The sequence below is a fragment of the Otolemur garnettii genome, unplaced genomic scaffold, assembly GCF_000181295.1.
Source record: "Otolemur garnettii isolate 467f Iridium unplaced genomic scaffold, OtoGar3 scaffold00044, whole genome shotgun sequence".
NCBI classification, from domain to species: Eukaryota; Metazoa; Chordata; class Mammalia; order Primates; family Galagidae; genus Otolemur; species Otolemur garnettii.
The window spans coordinates 5,330,764-5,350,496 of NW_003852439.1; the positions used below are offsets into that span (position 1 = coordinate 5,330,764).

The 19,733-nt window shown below is 47.8% G+C and overlaps 1 protein-coding gene across 1 annotated transcript in view; it reads left to right on the plus strand.

Moving 5' to 3' along the window:
- The window catches only part of MARF1 (meiosis regulator and mRNA stability factor 1), a 44,865-nt gene extending 36,755 nt beyond the window's left edge, over positions 1-8,110 (plus strand). Inside the window, exons 25-29 of the mRNA XM_003790722.2 lie at positions 1-170; positions 1,682-1,742; positions 1,829-1,951; positions 3,351-3,521; positions 5,550-8,110. Of these exons, the coding sequence (XP_003790770.1) occupies positions 1-170; positions 1,682-1,742; positions 1,829-1,951; positions 3,351-3,521; positions 5,550-5,794 (770 nt within the window). The 3' untranslated portion in view covers positions 5,795-8,110. The remainder of the gene's footprint in view (positions 171-1,681; positions 1,743-1,828; positions 1,952-3,350; positions 3,522-5,549) is intronic.
- Positions 8,111-19,733: the final 11,623 nt, after the last annotated feature.

Here is a 19,733-nt window from a genome sequence, read left to right on the forward strand (position 1 = left end):
GCCTGTATTTGTTTGCAAAGAATGTGCGGTCTTTACTTCATACTTACCACTACCAGCAGATCTTCCTTCATGAATTTCCCATGGCCTATACCAAGTATGTTGGAGAAACACTGCAACCCAAGACATACGGCTACAGTAGTGTGGAGGAGCTCCTGGGAGCAATCCCACAGGTGGGTGTTGCTCTCAGCTTCTTGGAGAGTGCCTGCCTGAAGAGCCACTGGCCAGCGCTCTTGAACAGAAATGTAAAATGCTGCTGCCAGAATCATAAAATGGCAGGTGTTTGCAATGAAATAAATGGCTTTAGTGTTTCTCATTGATTCTATAAACCTTTATTAAATCCCTGTTTGCCAGATGAGCAAGTCCCAGGCCCTACCAGGAAGGCACCAGGTAATAGGGTCAGGAGAGTAGTCAGTGTACTCAGCGCAGCCACAGCAGTGAGCCTCATGTTCAGTGAGTGCACTGAGGAGGGCTGTGGGCCGGGCCACTCTGGGGCATGGTGGTCCCAGAGTGGACTTGGCAACGATGTGCACAGGGTGACGAGGAGGGGAAGGGGCGCTCTGGGCCAAGCAGCAAGACAAAGAGCGGAGTGTGGGATGGGGTGGGGGATTAAAACTGCTAGAGTCTAACAGAGAAGAGTCAGCGACAAAGGGCTGTGCTCCTCCAGGTAGGGAGCGAGACTCTGCAGTGAGAGAGCAGGAGCCCCAGGTTTGCACTTGAAAAGCATCACGGTGGCTGCTGTCCATGGAGGAGTGGAAGAGGGGGCTTGGCTCGGATCCCAGCCATCACAGAGGTCTGGCTCAGTGTTAGATGGAGGTTTCAAGCCTGAGGGAAAGTAGTAGAATAGAGGATGCAGTAAGGGCACAGGTGAGAAACGCTTGGAAGCTGACGTCAGGAACTTGGTGACAGAGTGTGTGGGGAGCCCTGGGTGCCAAGAGCCACCCTCTGATGTGGCTGCCGAGCAGGGAGCAGCATCACCCTCTGCCGGGTGATGCTGCCCTTTGTTCATGAGCTTGGTTTAAGGGGTCTGGGAGATGGCTTTTAATTGTTTCAAGTTGTGTGTAGTTTTTACAAAACAATGGCAAGTGTTATCATGTAGGAATCTTAATTTATCAAAACTGTTGTCTGGAATATGGTCTTTTTGAGAGTCATAAAGGATATTTCTGAAACTGTGTCTTCAGCTTTTTATAAGGGACATGTTTCTTTCAGCTTCTTCCATTGCTTTAAAAGCAACTGAAAGGCCAGGTACAGTGGCTCACACCTGTAATCCTGGCACTCTGGAAGGCCAAGGCGGGTGGATAGCTTGAGCTGAGGAGTTCAAGACCAACCTGAGCAAGAGCAAGACCCCATCTCTACTAAAAATAGAAAATCTAGCTGAGCATCATGACAGGTCCCTATAGTCTCAGCTACTCAGAAGGGTGAGGCAGGAGGATCACGTCAGCCCCAGTAGTTTGAGGTTGCTGTGAGCTAAGCTGACACTACGGCACTCTACCCAGGGTGACAAAGTGAGACTCAGAAAAAAAATTAAAAGCTACGGAAAGAGTGTAAAAACATTCCTGGCATTGACTCAGTTTCTGAATTCTAGTCTGTTGAAAGCAGGCACAAGAGGTCTCACTCTTCCTGAATGTTAGGTTCGTGTCCCCTCCTTTTCCACTGCTTAACCAGTAGTATGTCTTGTGTTTAGGTGGTCTGGATAAAAGGACATGGTCATAAGAGAATTGTAGTGTTAAAAAATGACATGAAAAGTAAGTAAGCACTGATCCCCTCCCAACTTAAAAATCACCTTTCTCTGACTGACTTTTTTCTCTGACGGGTGCTCTTTGTCCTCCAGGTCGTCTGAGTTCACTCGGTTTTTCCCCTGCCAATCACGAAAACGGGCCCTCAGATAGTGAGCGCATCCTGGAGGTCCCTGAACCCACAGCTCCTGAACCCAAGCTTGGAGCAGGTAGCATTGGTAAGAGAGGGAAAGCAGATGAGCCAAAGCACATGAAATTCAGGGAGAAATGGCTTGGGCTGGGGCGGGTGGAGGAAAGGAGGGCAGCAGAGCATTTCACTCATTGAAGTTAAATGTTCAGACATTTTTCTAAGCAGTTTTGGTATTTAGTGAGTAACAGGAACAGGTGGCCTGCATTTTGATAGCATTGCACAGTTGACTGGCTAAGGTCCTCGAAGGATATTGGCAACCTCATAATGATTGTATTATCCCAGTTCAGGTGCTAGAGAAAAAAAATTATTCTGACACTTGTTAAAATGGTAATTCAAGACTATTGCAATAGAGAAGAGAGCACTCACCTCCAAATACAAGGTTGAGTAGGGATTTACATCTGAGGAGCAGAGTGAGGGATGAGTGGGTAGAAAATGACTCAGGGGAGCCATCCAGGGTGGGGGCGTTCACACTGATACTGCCTAACAGGATTCCACTAAAGGCAGGCCATGAGCAAAGACAGCAAGGATGGGGGTGAGGAATTCATTCCATCAGACTGAGGGTGGTCAGATATCAAGGCCAGGGGAGTCTCACTAAACTGATTCAAAATTCTTGCTAAGACTGGACTTGGCAGCACAGGATAGACTCGGGAGGCCAAGGTCAGGGCCTAGTCTAGAGGAGGGATTGGAGGAGCCTAAGTCTGGGCAGAGAGGCTTTGTCACAGGACTCCCTAGGAAAGACTTGATACGTGTTAATATGACTCACAGTTACATTGAGTCGCATAGATTTTATGTCAGACCATCTCTGTAGTATACAGAGATCAACTCTCTTGAATTTTTTATAGCAGTTTTCACTTTACTGAAGGACTTTTGAATTCATTGCTATGTGTGAGAATTTTGTCAGCATACCATTCTGCAAGATAGAAGTATTACTGTAACCCGCGTTTCTGGGATAACTCAGTTATACAGCATTTTACATTTTGTAATACTGCACCTGACTGTAAATCATCTCAGCCTTCAGCACTAGGAACCTCCATTCCACAACTGAGGCACTAGAATTCCAGGAAGATGCATAGTCTCTCACCTAGGAAGTGATGAACCGGGACCCAGGCCTTCTACTTCTGAGCTTCTGTATACCCCTTCTCAGGGTTGTCTCCTCTCTTTAGAGACTGAATGCAGAACCTTTTTCTCAGTTGGGGGCTTATAAGAACCTGGTGTTCCTAAGAACACAAATCTTTAGGAGATACTGGCTTGTGGCATTTTATCTACCAACAATCTTTGTTAATGGCTTCTTCTTTTTTTAACCTCAAGTACTTGCAGACATTTTTAATCTTTAAGAAACAGAAAGAAAACCCTAGGCCCATACTAGGTGTTTGCACTCTGGCTGATGCTGTCAAGATCACAGAGTCATGGCTGCCTTCTCTGTCCAGGGCCCAGTCAGACGGAGCAGGAGCTTCTCCGCCTGACCAGTGACTCCCCCGTCGACCTCCTGTGTGCGCCTGTCCCCTCATGCTTGCCATCCCCTCAGCTGACACCAGACCCTGTTGTCCTCCAGTCTGCCGATCTCATTCAGTTTGAGGAGCACCCTCAAGAATCTTCTGGTAGGAGATGCTGTGTTCTTGTGGGGGTTTTCTTTGTGTATTTAAAAAATAAAGCCATCATGCTAGTATGTTAAGTGTTTGATGGAAGTGAGGAGAAACTGTACCTTTTCAGGTGTGAAAATACTCATGCTGGCTCGGCGCCTATGGCTCAAGCAGCTAAGGCGCCAGTCACATACATCTGAGCTGGCAGGTTCAAATCCAGCCTGGGCCTGCCAGACAACAATGCCGGCCACAGCCAAAAAATAGCCGGGCATTGTGGCAGGCACCTGTAGTCCCAGATACTTGGGAGGCTGAGGCAAGAGAATTGCTTGAGCCCAGGAGTTGGAGGTTGCTGTGAGCTGTGACGCCACAGCACTCTACCCAGGGCGATAGCCTGAGGCTCTGTCTCAAAAAAATAAAATACTCATGCTGAATATTTAGGACCTTTCCTGCTGGGGTTCCTACAAAGTCAGAGTCACAGCTGAGGTTGCCTGGGAGCATCGGGCAAGGGCAGTGTGGGGTTCTGAGGGGTGCTGCTGGCAGAGGCAGGGCTCACAGAGAAGGGCATGAAGGACTTCCTAGCTACCCTGAGGCACACCTGTCACCAGCGGCATACATCTCAGGATGGGGTCTAGCAGGCTTTGTGAAAGGATGAATGGAGGGAGGACTCTGCCCAGTGGTCTGAGAACAGAAAGGCTCAGCTGACCATGTTGAGTCCCAACTTAGTGTCAATATTGCATGCCAACCCCATGCTTGGGACTGACACCTTGAACACTTTACCACAGCTCTGAGGGGGGGCATAGAACCCCATTCTACAACTGAGGCAACTAAAGCATAGCTTGTGCCTTAACTAAAGATGCATCTGGCCCCTGGCTCTTGGGCTGGGATGTGGCAGGGCTGGGATTTGAATGTAGGCCTCTTGTCTTTCTGTGGTATTGCCTGGCCTGCTGAGAAGATGGCCCACCTACGCTGTTGAGGTCCTTCCCCTCTCTTCATGCCTGGTGATCTGGTTCCTCCTGCTGCTGATAGTGGCTTCCAGGAGAGCACCAGGAACCTGGTTTACCATCCTTGGTCATCTTAGGCAGCATTCGCCACTGTTGCCCAGTGAGAGAACTGAGGCTGTTTACCTGGAAAGTAGGAAGTGGGGGGAAACATAACTGCCTTCTGATACGAGAAGAACTATCATGTGCAAGCAGGTGTATACTTCCAGAGTGTTCTTTTGGAATGTCAACCAGAGTTGGTAGCAGGTAGATGTTAGCTCTTCTGTGGGGTTGCAGCTCTTGTACATTTAGTATACATGAGTTCAACCACACACGTCACAAGAGAGACAGCAATAACTCAAAACAGTGTGGCAGTTCTGTCAGCCATTCTCTTCAGGGTCAGCCTAAGAAGGGAGCTGAATCCTGTTGTCCCCTCTGTCACTTTCACCTTCCATGTGCCTTTACTAGCAAGAACCCCTTGCCATACCCAGTGAGAGTCTAAGGCCTAATGACACATCTTTTTCAAGCCATATGGCTCTGTATATTCAGCAGGTAAGTAACTTGTGGCTCAGCTGTCTATAAATACCGCAGGAGAGCTGGCTGCGTTTGAATCCCTGGGTTTTTAAAGGTAATTTTGACTCTGTGCAGTTCTCCCCTTGTCCTCCCCTATTTGATCTGTAAGGAGTATGGGTCCTCTGTAAACACAATGGGCCAGGAGTTCCCTGACACTAAGTCCCCTCCTGGCTAAGAAAGTCTTTAAGTCATGTGTGGCTTATGGGTCCTTAGCTATCTAACAGAATGCATGGGGAGAGAATTCAAGTGGAAGAAAAATCATTTTAAACCATTGCCCATTGATTTATACCCCAAAATAGAGATCTTTATAATCCAGGTGCGAGATCAGATGTTAGTCTGTAAGTATTTGATTTATGTGACACATATCATTGGCACACAACATAGTGTGACATTTGGGGGGTTATTAAATATTTTTTGAGAAAATATGAGTAAGAAACTGAAAACCAACACTTCTTACAGGTCCTAGAACTGAATCTTTGCTTTTCTGTATTTACAGAAATTATGCTTTTAAACCAAGAAGAAAAAATTGAAATTCCTATACCAGTAAAGAATGAAACACTGACCTCTGACTCCAGCTCATGTAGCGTCTCAGCGGCTGTCCCTGTGCCTCCCTGTTCTTCCTCAGAAACCCCAGAGTCTCTACTCAGCAAGGACCCCCTGGAAAGCCCAGCCAAAAAGCAACCCAAAAATAGAGTAAAATTGGCTGCCAACTTCTCCTTTGCGCCTATAACCAAGCTTTAACTCCATTTTGAACATAGAATTAGGATGGGAAGAAACTGTCTGATTCTGCACACAAAAGTGGGTTCAAAAGCACATCCTTTTCTGTTCTAATGAACCCCCCCCCCCCGGAAGCCACTTATTTCATCTTTAGATCTATTCCATAATGTTTTTATTTCTTTTACACTGAAAATAGCTTTGAGATGAAGTGCTTTTTTGTTCTTTCCTTCCTTTTTTCTCCCCCCAATTATTTGAAAGAACTTTTGGCATTTGTTAAAGAATCCTTAATATATTTTCCCAAATTTTTCTTGAGTATTATGAAGTATATTGGTGTTCTGTGACAAGAAAGCAGTAAGAACTCAGCTAGCAGAAAGAGGTTTTACTTCCTTCAAGCCACATCGGTGGTATTATCTTACATGTAGCATAATACAGTCTCTCAGATTTGGCTTACTGATGTTTCCGACAGTATTAATCCAATGCATGATGTGTCTTTGAAACAAAGCCTGTCCCGTGAGCCTGTATGTTCACACACTGAAGGAGAAGGGTGGGCAAGGAGTTGAGAGCGGATTTTCAGGTTGGAATATGAAGGTTTTGGGCTTCCATGTGACTTGTAAGTGTGCCTTGTTTTTTATTTAACTATGTCTGTAGTTGACAAATGTGGCTTCGCAAATTTTTTAAAATGTTTCTACTTAAGGGTTCCATTTAGGAGCTTTCTAGAAAGTTGAGAATGTTTTAAGCTTCCCTTCTATGTTAAGTTCCAGTCTGATATGGAGCAGGTTAAGGAAAAGGAGATGGTCTTGGTGTCATGGATTTAAAGTCAGCATTTGAATTACAGCACACATTATTGTGTGTCGAGAGGCAATATTGGGAAGAAAGTCTGATTTTCTAAAATATGCATCAAATGCATAAATTACAAATCAGAGCTGAGTGGTGAGGTACTTTAACAGGAGCGGTATCAATACTATTTCCACTAGGAAGAGACAGGAATTCTATCTATACAGATGAAGGCCAAGGTTGATCAGCTTAACCTTGTTTTTGTAATTTTAAAGCTGGTAGCTGGGAAGCTTTATGTGAGTATACGTGTGTGTGTGTTAGCTCAGCATCTTTTAATAGTGTCTGTTTTTACTCTTGTTACTTCTCGCTGTTGGAAGCATGTTTGGGTTTTTTGTGGTGTCTGATATGGAATGGCCTTCTTCCCTAGGTGCTGAGGTGTCCGCTGATGGGTGGCCTCTCACCCCCTGGAGAAACCTGACATTTACAATGGATTGTATTTGTTGGGCAAAAAAAGGCGGATTCATTCATAGAGCAGAAAGAACCTGTGGGTGCAAGGTCTTCCACTAGTTAGATGGTTTCTTTTGGGGAAATGTTTATATTTTGTAACTTCTAGAAAGCCAGAAAATGGGCTCTGATTTCATAGCCAGCATTTAGATAAAATGCCACAAAATAAGGGCTATAGAGAGATTTTTACAAGTTAGAGTTTTGTTCCCCAAATCTTTTAAATGAAGCCAGTGATTCCCAGTTCTCAACTGGGCCCCAATCAAGACGAAACAACACTGGAAAATCCTTCTAAGCATTATGGCACTCTGCAAACCCTTCTGAAGGCATTTCCTCTACAGACATAGTGTTGCAGGAAGTAAAATGCAAATGTGCAATTTTTTTTAAAGAAACTTTTAAACAATGTAATAATGTTGGTGTTGAGAACATCAGTTGCCTTATTCTAAGATTTCATAAGGCTGAGTTTGCACGCATGGACTTTAGTTTTGCTAGCATGTAAAGAATTGTGGACTTTAAAAGCATAAGAGGTCTCATTACAAGTCACCTGGAACAGTCTCAAAGAACAGGTTCTTTGGGCAACAAGAAGAAACAAGTTCAGTGCTGTGTGTGTCTTAGTACCATTCACTGGAGTTGCCACTTAGTCTGGGACATGTGTGTGACTCTGAGAATCGCCAGTCGAAAATGTGAGCAAATATGTCGGAAGCACATTGTGTTCATAATGTACTCCACAGTGGCCAGTCCAATTGCTCTCTATTTTTTTATCCAGAGGCTTAATTAAATGATGTGATAAAATGATGTATGAGCATCAAGACGATGGAATTCTTTATTTCTGGGTGAGAAGATGTACCAGATTAGATTTATCTGTTTAAAAAAGAAAAAAAAAAGACAAATGTTATCACCAAACCCCCCTTTCCCATCTTGCACTGTTTGTTTTGGATTGGGTTTGGGGGAAGAGATGTTTTTCTTACTTGTCTACTTTGTTTGAACACTTTTGTTGTGGTTCGAGTGCTGTTTTGTGTGTTGGGACCAAACAGTTGTCAATAAACTTTAAGAGCAAGCATCTAATGTGAGTTGTCCACATGAGTGCTTTTGTCTGTCTGGCTCTCTGTGGGGAGGGATTGTAAACCAGGCCAGTTCTACCATCTTTCATTTCTCATTCCCCAGCTCCTCCCCCTCTTGAGAGTAGGCAGACTGGTCTGATATCTTAGAGGCTGTTTTCACTCAGCACGCAGTCCACATAGGCGACTGGATGATTAGCCTTTCGTGGTTAGAATCCTCCGAGTTCCCAACCTTAGTTCTGACCTATAAATACGGTGTGGGAAAACGCAGTAGCCACAAAAAACCTCCTGTTAAAAAACTAGGATCTCTCTCCTTGTGAAAGAAATCACTTTGCCTGCTGCCGTGTTTGTGGTCACTACTAAGCATGCTTTTTAGAATAAGCCAGTTGGGAAAACGCTTCTTGCACAGATTCAGTAGTGAAGCCCTCCCTTCCCCTAAGACCACCATCACCTGCCCCCTCCATCCCCAACAAGAATTTGAAAGGTCTTAGAAGAGACTTGAATAAATTGCTTCTTGAAGAAGCACAAGTTTTTTTTTTGAAGTTTAGTAACCCTAGAAGCTCTTGACCTTTGGTAATCCTTTCCAGACAGTTTTCATGATAGCAATTTTTTGCAGAAAAAGTTGAACTGCCATCCTGCCCCTTAAGAGTGGGTTGAGGAGGTTTTGTTAGGTCTAGACCAGGGCTGGAAATGGGACAAGGCATTTACCATGTGCACATCCCACAAGGGGATGGTCTGTAGGAGACAGCTTAAAAGATGGCTGTGTGAGTGACAGCAGACCTGTCCATAGCAGAGGGAGTCGCACTGTTCCCCAAGAGCTGCGGTTGGCCCTGTGTTCCCTTGGCTGGAAGAGGCATTGTGCTTGGGATTTGTCTTCCCTAGTTTCTAGCTGCTTCCCCATGGGCAAAGGAGGAAGCATGACTCAAGCTTCTGCGGCCTCTGCCCACCAGTGACCTATATTTGGGGTGGGGAGGACCCTGGTTGGGCCTTAACTGACAAAGACGGATTAGCAGAATAGAATACAAACTTGTTTAATGCAAGTTTAACAGGAGCCTCCATAAGGAAATGAAGACCTGCAGGAAACAGTTAAGCCTGGGCGTTTTTATACTAGGTTTAATAGAGTAGAAAGTCATGGACAAGAGTGATAGAACAAAAGCATGGACAAGCTAGAAGAAGTTAACTAGGAGAAGCAGCATGGACTGTGCATCCAGGTCCCTCTCCTCATGCCCCTCACCCCGCCCCTGTAAGGCATGTCTTTTCCCTGGGTACAGGGAGGGTGCTTTTCATGTGAGGATCTCATACCTGCTTCGGAGGAGAGGGGGGATGGCAGAGAGTCCTTCCTGCACTTGTTTCTCAGTGGCCTCCAGCTCAAATAGTCCCTATTCCAAAGAGTCACATTTTGGGGTGGTAGATTCCATTCTGCACATTAGGACGGGCTGCATATTAGCTCTGAGATTGGGGAAGGAGCAAGAGCCCTGAGTTGGTCCCTTAAGCCAAGGGTCAGCATGATCTCCAGCACTGCTCTTCCTGACCCTGTGATCCCTGGAGTGGCTTTGCATCATGGTCCTGAAGTAGCTGGCCAAGTTCCCAGCTGCTGATGTGGTGACAGCATCAGCTTCTTCTAACCCTGCTCTTTGGAGAGACATGCAGAGAAGACTGATCCAATTTGCCTATCTGAAGTAATACTTCCAGAGCAGAGTGTCAAAACCTCCCCCCAGGAGACTTCTCGTCTCTCCCTGGGAGGTGGGTAGCCCTCTTGGGAACAGCCTAGGGTAGAATATGAAGAAAAGAATGCTGGTCACCTTTGAGAAGCAGTTGGCAAATTACAGAACTGGCAGGAAAGAGAGAATGCCTCATTTTTCAGGTGCAGACGTGTGGAGCTTGGAAGATCCCATGCCAGAGGATCAAGAGCTGGGCATTTCTTCAGCACGGTGAAGAATTCGCATGTTCTGAGAAGGAAAGGATTTGGAAGTGAGAGAATTGGGGCACAGAGAAGGACAAGGGGGAGAAACCACTGCAGGGTGGAAGGAGTCAAGCTTGGCCTAGGGAGCCAGCCAGGAGCATCTCTGGGTGGGGGAGGGCTGGGGGTGGGAGGACAAGGGCTCATCTTGGCTTTGCTTGGCCCCTCTCTCCCATCCCACGTGCAGCTCACAGGAAGTCCTCTTCCTCCCCCTCCGCCTGCAAGCCTTCCCAGATGCAGGGCTGAGCACGGGGGACAGTCTGCTCCTACCACTCCACCCCTTCTCCACTCAGAGCCTCTGGTGTCACAGTGAGTACAGACAAATCCACCCAAGGGCCACAGAATCACTGCCTTTGGTGCATCAGCAGCCACCGAGTCTGGTGTGCCTGAGACAAGGAATCAGGAGAGAAATCTTGCGAAAGGAATCCCTGTTCTGAAGTAGGATCCCTAACGGCTTCTGTGAGGGGACAGCCAATGAGGTCCTGAGTGTGGGCTCTGGGGCCTGACCCCTGCCGAGCCTGTCCCTCTGCACTGCTACTCAACTCTGGCCTGGAGCCTGCCACAGCAGCCTCCGTTCAGCCCCTTGGCTGTGTGCTGCTCCCTTCTGCCACAGAGCCTTGTATGTACCATCCCTGGCTGGAATTCCAGGCCAGGCAGTGGCTGAGAACACAGGCTGAGAAGTCAGAGGTTTGAATCACTCCTCCACCACTAAACTCTGTGATGCCTCCTTCCCTACCTGTTCATGGGGATAGATAATAAGACCACCTTGCTCAGGTGTTTTGTTTTTTTTTGAGACAGAGTCTCACTCAGTCCCTCTAGGGTTGAGAGCCATGGTGTCATAGCTCACAGCTCAAACTCTTGGGGTCAAGTGATCCTCTTGCCTCAGCCTCCCGACTAGCTGAGACTACAGGCACCCACCACAGTGCCTGGCTATTTTTAGAGACAGGGGTCTTGCTCTTGCTCAGGCTGGTCTTGAACTCCTGCTCCCGCCTTGGCATCCCAGAGTGTTAGGATTACAGGCATGAGCCCTCGCCTGGCCTCAGGGTGGTCATTTATGACTTCCCTGAGCTACTGTAAGTGAAGCACTCAGAGAGGACCTAAAGGACCTGGGACTTCAGTAGACACTAGCTGTGACAGTTGCTACTGCCTATCCGTATCTTTACCTTGTTAATGCTCCCCTCGCTCAGGTCTTAGCTCAAACATCATTTCTCAAGGAAACATTCTCTGATCCTCTTCTACCTCTAGATGAGGCAAATCTCCCCACTTTTCAGCATCAGCCTTGTCTAACTCCACTCTCTGAGGTATTGAAGATTATACTTTTTTCATAGTATATAAAAAATCATACTTGACCATTGAATATGTATGTATGTGATTATTTAATTATTTCCCATGACAGGGCAGTAAGGTTCATGAGAGCAGGGATGGTCTGACTTTTTATTCACTTGTGTATCCCCACGATCTAGGGCCTGGCTTGAAGTAGTAATAGATTGTTAGGCAATAGATTGTTTCTACTGCAGTGTAACAAACTATCACAAACAACATGCAATTATTATCTCATACAGAAGTTCCCAGCATGGCTTAACTGGGTTCTCTGTTTCAGGGTCTCACAAGGCTGCAATCAGGATGGCGGGGGGCCGCATTCTCCTCTGGAGGCTTGACTGGGGCAGAGCTCATTTCTAAGCTCCTTCAGGTATTGGCAGAATTTATTTTCTCAAGGCTGTTTGACTGTGGGCCCTTCTGGCTGTCAGCCCACTGGTTCTCTGCCACATGGGCTTCCTCCCATGGCTGCTTAGTTCATCACACTGGCAGGGAGATGCCCTCTCCAGTCTGCCAACAGGGAGCCTCATATAAAGTAACCCAGACAAGGAGTGACCTTCCAGGCTGGGCGTGATGGCTCACAGCTATAATCCTAGCACTCTGGATAATCCTAGCACTCTGGAAGGCTGAGATGGGAGGACTCCTTGAGGACAAGAGTTCAAGGCCAGCCTGAGCAAGAGAAAGACCTCATCTCTACTAAAAATAGAAAAATTAGCTGGGTGTGGTGGCATGTGCCTATACAGTTCCAGCTATTCATCAGGCAGAGGCAGGAGAATCACTTGAGCCTAAGAGGTTGAGATTACAGTGAGCTATGATGATGCCATAGCACTCTAGCTGGGGTGATAGTGAGACCTTATTAAAAAAAAGAAAGTGACCTCCCATCATCTTTGCCATCTTCTGTTAGTTAGAAGCAAGTCACAGGTTCTGCCTCATCCATGATCCATATGTATTTGAGGAATGAGTGGCCCATTGACTTAGAAGGCTGAGAAATCTAATCCAGGCTCAGAAATAAGAGGGGAGAGTCCCAGGGTCAACAACTGAGTTTCAAAACCTCAAGGGACCTCCTAGACCAGTTAGCCCATCCTACCCTCCACCTCCACACCAAGGTTCACAGATGGGGAAAGTGAATTTGGAGAGGCCGAGCTGTCTCCTGAGCCATGCATGAGGCTCCTTGTTAGCAGACTGGAGAAGGTGTCTCCACTGGGTGAGAAGCCTTGCTCTGTACAGCTCCCAAGTCCGGTTTTGACCAAGCCCCTTCTGGGTACCAGGCAGGAGCCAGATGTGGGACACCCAAGTGAGTAAGACATGGACCCAGCCAAATATTTCTGCCTGGTGCCGACAGCAACAGGACCCTGGGGGCTCTCTGCAGACAGCCCAGATGAAAAGATGCCTCCAAGGAGGCTCTGTCTGCAAAACCACTGGCTTGGGTTCTTCTAAACTGCCAGTGCAGTGAAAAACAGAGGCCAAGGGCCTGTCCCAGATTGAAGGAGAGTACAGAGCCATGGTGCTCAAAGCAGCGCTTAATTACAGATCCTGGACAAAGGAGGGTGGAATTGTTATAGAAGAAAATAGCTGGGACAACAGATAAGACTCTAAATACTAATTATTTCAATGGAATTTAATAATTGTTAATAAATAATAATTATCTTAAAATTGTTGAGCAGACTGGGGCGCCATGGAGACTGAACCCAGCCCCTGGAGCAATGAGGCTCAGACCTGGCTGGCCCATGGCTGCATGCTAGACTGTGGCTCACATGGGCAAGCAGTTGTTGGAAGCTGAACAAACAGCTCTTGAGTGAACCGAGTCAAAAGCATACTAGGGACCCACCTTCTCTTTCAGCCAGGGGCTGCCATGGAGACTGGGCTGCATGTTAGAGAGAGAAGGTGCAGAGCATTGGGCAGGCTGGGGGTCTGAGTTCTGTCCTGGCTTTGGTGAACTCATCGTGTGACCTTGGGTAAGTCCCTGATCATCTCCGAAACCCTGTTTCTTAGTCTCCAAGAGGCAGCAGACACTAGTTTTAAACCATCCAGAATCCATTCTCACCTCTTCTGGCACAAGAGGCTCTGGGGTCGGCCAGATGATCCTAGCATGGCTAAGCAGAAAGCCACCAGCCCACCCAGAAAGAGATCCAGGGCTGGCATGTGAGCCCAGCCAGGCGTGGGAGACTCTGTGCTAGGATATTTGTTGGAACCATTAGATCAATCCTCTGGGAGACCCAGGGAAGAAGTAAGCAGGCACTGTCGATGTGGGCCACACAGGAGGAGGGAGCCAGCAGGAGGAGGATGAGACCTGAGAGCAGATGGCATCATTTGAACCGCTGGACCCACTGGTACCTCTGATCTCCAACATCCCAGCCCAGGAGCCAGAAAATGTCCTTCTCTATGTTTTGCTTGTTTAGTTTCAATTTCAGTCACTCCTAACTGAAAGGATCCTAATGCAGTGAGCTCCTGCCTCCCCCATACTGGGGGATCCTCATGGTAACCCTGCAGCCCAGGATAGCCCCCTTGGCACACTCAACTTCAACTTGGCATCTCCAACTTGGGCCCCTGCTGGCATCTCAGTGAGATGTATCCTCCTCTCTTGAACCCCAGCCTTTCTCACTCCTACATCCTCTGTGTTCACCCCAGTGGGACGGAGGAAAACAGTGACTGTCCATCACAACCCACACCTGATGCAGCTGCTTTCCTGTGGGAGGATGAGCATTGAGCCACGTATCTCTTACCAGCAGAGATATAAATTCTCCCAGTCTGCCCACAGAGCAGGCAGGGATGTGAAGGAGGCCAGGCCCCAGACAGGTCAGCTCCCATGAAGGGGAGGGAGCTGAATTGTTTTAATTAAGAAGGAAGAGGGTTTATGGTGAAGGGGGGGTGGAGGGAAGCTGTGACAGAGTAGATGGAAGCTGGAAATCTAATGTTCAATCCTCATATATATCTGGTGGCTGCAATGTCAACGCCTCCATAAATGTTCTGACAGGTTCTTGGGGCCCCGGGCAGTGTCTGTGGAGAAGATGCACTCTGTTCCACATCAGACTTGGGTGGGAGGAGAGGGAGGGGGAAGACTGGGGAGGCCAGGCAGGTAGGGCCAAATGTGATCATGGACCTAGAAGCCTCCAGGAAGGTGTAGAAATCTTGGAGACACATGTGGGCCTTCAGCTGACATTTGGGTGGCATCAACTTTTGTCACCCTGCAGTGTCTGTTCAGGGAGCTGCCCACTGTGAGCTCCATGGGGACGGTCCAGGTTTGACAGTCCCCAGCCCCAGGCCCTCAAGAACTGGAAAGACTTAGCAAGAATCATCTACTTCGTGCACTTGTTCTCACGAAGAATCATCTCTCTTTGTGCCCTTACTGTCTCAGCCAGTTCTGGACACTGAGGTGCAGAGAGGTGAAGAAAGCGGCCCAGGCTACACACAGGGCTCCTGTTGGGGTTTTGAACCAGGCATCCTGGCTCCAAGCTGAAGCCCTTAGTCACTTTCTAGATCATGTTCTGTTTTGCTAACCCTGCAGGCCAGTGGGTTTGGTTCAGATTTAACACTGCCAGGCAACCTCCCCTCACCCTTCCTCTCAGAGGGCTACCTCCCTTACTAACACAGAAGTTACTTAACTAGTGGGATTCACCAGCACATTCCCGATTGGAAATATTACCTGATGTTGGTTCTTCAGGCCAGCTTTTCTGGATGTTTTGTCCCAGCCCATGTGGCCTGTCACGCTGCCCCACTGCCCCTTTGGTGGCCTCAGGCATGTTGGCATCACTGCTCCTCAACTGCAGGTGAGCTGGCCTGTTGAATCCTGCATTGCTGGCCAGCCACCTTGGAACTCAGAGGTTTGTGACAGGCTTCGCTGCCCTGGTGTGGAGTCACCTCTAATCCATCACAGCTCAATGAGGAACGAGGACAGCGATGCTGCTGGAATTACATGTGTGAAATAAACACCCAGGCCTGGCTGGCAGCCCCAGGCCTCTGCTCACTTGTCCTGTCTGGACCATTCACATGCCATGCAACTTTGAGCTAATCACTTTTCTTGTTTGAGCTCCAGTTTCCCCATCTGATATATGGGGGTGATTATGGTCACTCCTCTACTGATCCATCTGGCTTCTGTTGCCAGCATTTTGCTGCAACTGTTCATGTCAACCACATCCTATTGCGAACTCCTCGGATACCCTTGGTTCAGTCCTTAAGGTCGCCACAGGCTGATGCTCAAGGAGCAGTGAGAAGGGAGATGGGAAAATTCGGCAGGGGCTTAGGAAACCAGGCCCAAGAAGGGGCTTAGGAAACTACAAAGATGGAGGAAAGGCATAGGAGACTTTTTTTTAACAAGACAGGGTGTCTGTTACCCAGGCTGGAGTGCAGTGGCCTGAAGATAGCTTGCCACAGCCTCAAACTCCTGGGCTCAAGTGATCCTCCCACCTCAGCCTCCCAAATAGCTGAGACTACATCTACGTGCCACCGTGCCTGGCTAATTTTTTTTTTTGTATTTTTGTAGAGATGGGGTCTTGCTATGTTGCTAAGCTAATCTCAAATTCTTGGCCTCAAACTGTCCTCACACCTCAGCTGCTATACAGAGCTCAGATCATAGGCCTGAGCTGCCATGCCTGGCACAGGAGACTTTTAAACTGGGAAGCAGTCAAAACACACTTGGTTAGACTCGCCCTTTAGGAAGATGGTTTTGGCTTCTGAATTGTGCACGGGTAAGACTAGGCAGAAGATGACAGAAAGAAAGGCTAGCAGGGCAGCGAAAGACCAAGCAGCAGCAGAGGGAATGATGAGTGAAAATCTAGGAGAGGCACCAAGGGTAATCTAGGAGCCCAGGGGAGCTGTGGTCCCAGCATGGACAGGGGCCTTGGGGAGAGGACAGCATGAGACTAAGGATGGAGAAAGAGCATGGTTTCATCCCAAAGCCACGGGGATGGTTTTAAAGAGTGGCGTGACAATGAGGTTTGGGTTACTAAGAAAATCACCTTGGGCTGCTATGTGGAGAATGAATTTAAGGGGAGAACGATTATGCCCAGGAGGCCAATCAAGAAGGTTCTGTTGACCAAGTGGAAGAAGATGAGTGCTAAGCTGGGGTGTGGCCAGACTCGGGAGTAGAAGCTAAAGGCTTGACCACTGAGTGGTTATGAAGAGGAATATAGGCACCAAGGGCAAGTCCTAGGATGATGTTGGACAACCCACAATGAAAAACACACAGGACAAGGTGAGCACCATTTAGGTCAGGGGCTAAGCCAACTTTTTCTTAAAGGTCCAGAGATGTTACTTTTAGTTTAGAATATGTAGGCCTTAATTCTCTGTCATACCCACTCAGCTGTGGTAGCACAAAATCATCCATAGATGATTTGTGAACAAATGAGTGTGGTTATTTGTCAATAAAACTTTATTTACAAAACAGATGGCAGGTAGAATTTTGCCTTGAGGGCAATACTTTGTGGATCCACAGTTTACATTTGATGTGCCTGCTCTAAGCTCAAATAGAGAGTCTTGGGGAGCAGTTGGCACCTGAGCTTAGAGGAGAGGGAATCCGGGAGCTATCAGGGTGTATGTGGCCATCAGAGGTATACAATGAGATCAGGAGAGAGAGGAATGAAATGCCGAGGGCCGAGCCCTGAAGAAGAGGCGAGTTAAGGAAGTGGGGAAAGAGCTCCTCCTAAGCAGAAGAAGCACACCCCAGAGCGGCAGGTCCTGGTGATCCGGCCAAGTGTGCGTCTACACCACATGCTGCAGAGAGCTGGGACAGCATGTGGCTGACGTGCCTGGACTGGATATGTCACCAGATGCTTGCATCCCCAGTGAGAGGATTCAATTGCAAGAGAATGACAAAAACCAAATTAAAATAGATTCAGGATGGATCTACAGGTTAGAAAAATAGAGACAACAGGACTGTGGCTAATTCTAAAGAAGTACAGCTGGAAAGATGCAGGGAAAGGGGATGGGTGCTGGGAAAGATGAGATGGAGGTACTTTTAGTGTGTTTTTTGGGTTTTGGTTTTTTAATGGGAAAGATGATTTTCAGTGACAGTGGGCAGAGAAAGGATAAGCAAGGGTCCAGCAGAGGTGGGGGATGAATGATGAGCCTGCCACTAACACCCATGGGGCCAGGTTACGGGACTGCTGCTGCCTCCTCTTCAGTAAAGTGAAGGAGTAACAGGCCCTACCTCGCCGGGCTGACCCCAGGAGCTAACCAGCTTTGTGTGTGTACACTGCTCAAAGTACAGTGAAAAGCAGCAATACCTGTTATTCCTTTTTTGAAGTTGTGTGTGTGTGTGTGTGTGTGTGTGTGTGTGTATGAGTGTATGTTCAGTTTTTTGGCTTTTATTTATTTTTTTTTGAGACAGTCTCATTCTGTTGCCTTGAGTAGAGTGCTCTGGCATCATCATAGCTCACAGCAACCTCAAAATCCTGGGCTCAAGCAACCCTTTTGCCTTGGCCTCCTGAGCAGCTGGGACTGTAACATAGGCCACAATGCCCAGCTAACTTTTTTGTTTTTCTTAAGAAACAAGGTCTTGTTCTGTCGCCCAGGCTAGACTACAGTGGCCCCATCAGAGCTCTCTACAACCTTGAATTCCAGGCCTCAAGCAATCAATCCCCCCACTTCCCAAAGTGCCGGGATTACAGGTGCTAGCCCTTGAGGCTGGACTGCTATTCCTATTCTCACCCTCCCCTATTATTTCAAAAGGAGAAAGCCTAGGTATGCCCAAGCCCGTGGTCTGCAGGGTTTCCCAGCTTTGCCAGCAGCCCTGGGATTCCAGAACTTACTGAGTTATTACTTTCTTGTGTGGCAGCCTAAATAAATGAGCTTTTTTGTTTGTTTTAAAAAAATCAATAAGAGTAGCAGTAACATAAGGTAGGTCTCCCCCAGAGCTTAGAAGTACTAGAGGCAGGATTTTTATGAGGGTTCGATCTCTTCGGGATTGTTGCATCAGTGAGTAACCAACCGCTCTATAACTGGCCTTAGTCAGGCCTCCTTGACCCATGTTTTCTATGAAGAAGGGCTGTAGTGGGCTCTTTGCAGCCTAAATTTTTACTGCAAATTAGAATGGGAAAGGTCTGCAGTGGGTCGAATGGTGCCCCCCACCCCAAATTCATGTCTACCTGGAACCTCAGAATGTGACTTGACTTAGAAATAGGGTCTTGGAAGAAGCCATTGCGCTAAGGATGAAGAGATCATATTGGATCTGGTGGATCCTAAATCCAATGACTGGTATCTTTGTAAGAGGCGGTGAAGACGCACAGAGGCATGAATGCAGAGGAGAGGCCATGTGAGCACAGAGGGAGAGACTGGAAGGTCAAGGAAATGCCAGGAGCCACCAGGAGCTGCAAGAGGTGAGAAGGACTCCTCCATTCAGCCTTCAGGGGGCGGGGAGGAGAGGGCCCTGCAGACACCTTGACTTTATTTATTTTTTGAGACAGAGTCTCAAGCTGTTGCCCTGGGTAGAGTGCCATGGTGTTACAGCTCACAGCAACCTCAAACTCCTGGTCTTAAGTGATTCTCTTGCCTCAGCCTCCCAAATAGCTGGGACTACAGGCTCCCACCACAACGCCCAGCTGTTTTTTGTTGTAGTTGTCATTGTTATTTAGCAGGCCCAGGCTGGGTTTGAACCTGCCAGCCTTGGTATATGTGGCTGCTGCCTTGGTATATGGGCCCTGAGCAATGGAAGTTTTTTGTTTCTTTTCTTTTCTTTTTTTTTTTTTTTTCAGTTTTTGGCTGGGGCTGGGTTTGAACCTGCCACCTCTGGTATATGGGGCCAGCACCCTATTCCTTTGAGCCACAGGTGCTGCCTGTTTGTTTTGTTTTTGAGACTGAGTTTCACTATGTTACCCTTGGTAGAGTGCTATGGCGTCATAGCTCACAGCAACCTCAAACTCTTGGGCTTGTGATTCTCTTGCCTCAGCCTCCCAAGTAGCTGGGACTATAGGTGCCCGCCACAACACCCAGTTATTTTGTTGTTGTTGTTGTCGTCATTGTTGTTTAGCAGGCCCGGGCTGGGTTCAAACCCACCAGGCCCGGTGCATGTGGCTGGCACCCTAACCACTGAGCTATGTGTGCAGAGCCAGACACCTTGACTTTAGCTGTCAGGCCTCTAGAACTGTGAAAGGACAAATTTCTGTTGTTTTATGCCACCTAGTACAAGGTCGTTTGTGATGGCAGTCCCAGGACACTGACACAATCTGACTTCATGGTTGGTGTAGGGTAGTAAAGGAGGACACAGTGTCCCGGTGGGATGAGGGACAGGTCTGAGGGAGCCTGTCCAGCATTGGAAAGAAAATGACGTGCAGACCAAAGCCCAGACTGAAGCATCTGTGCCAGAGAGGGAGGACAGGTCATGTCCCCATGGTTGAAGGAGCCAAAGACCAAAGACCGT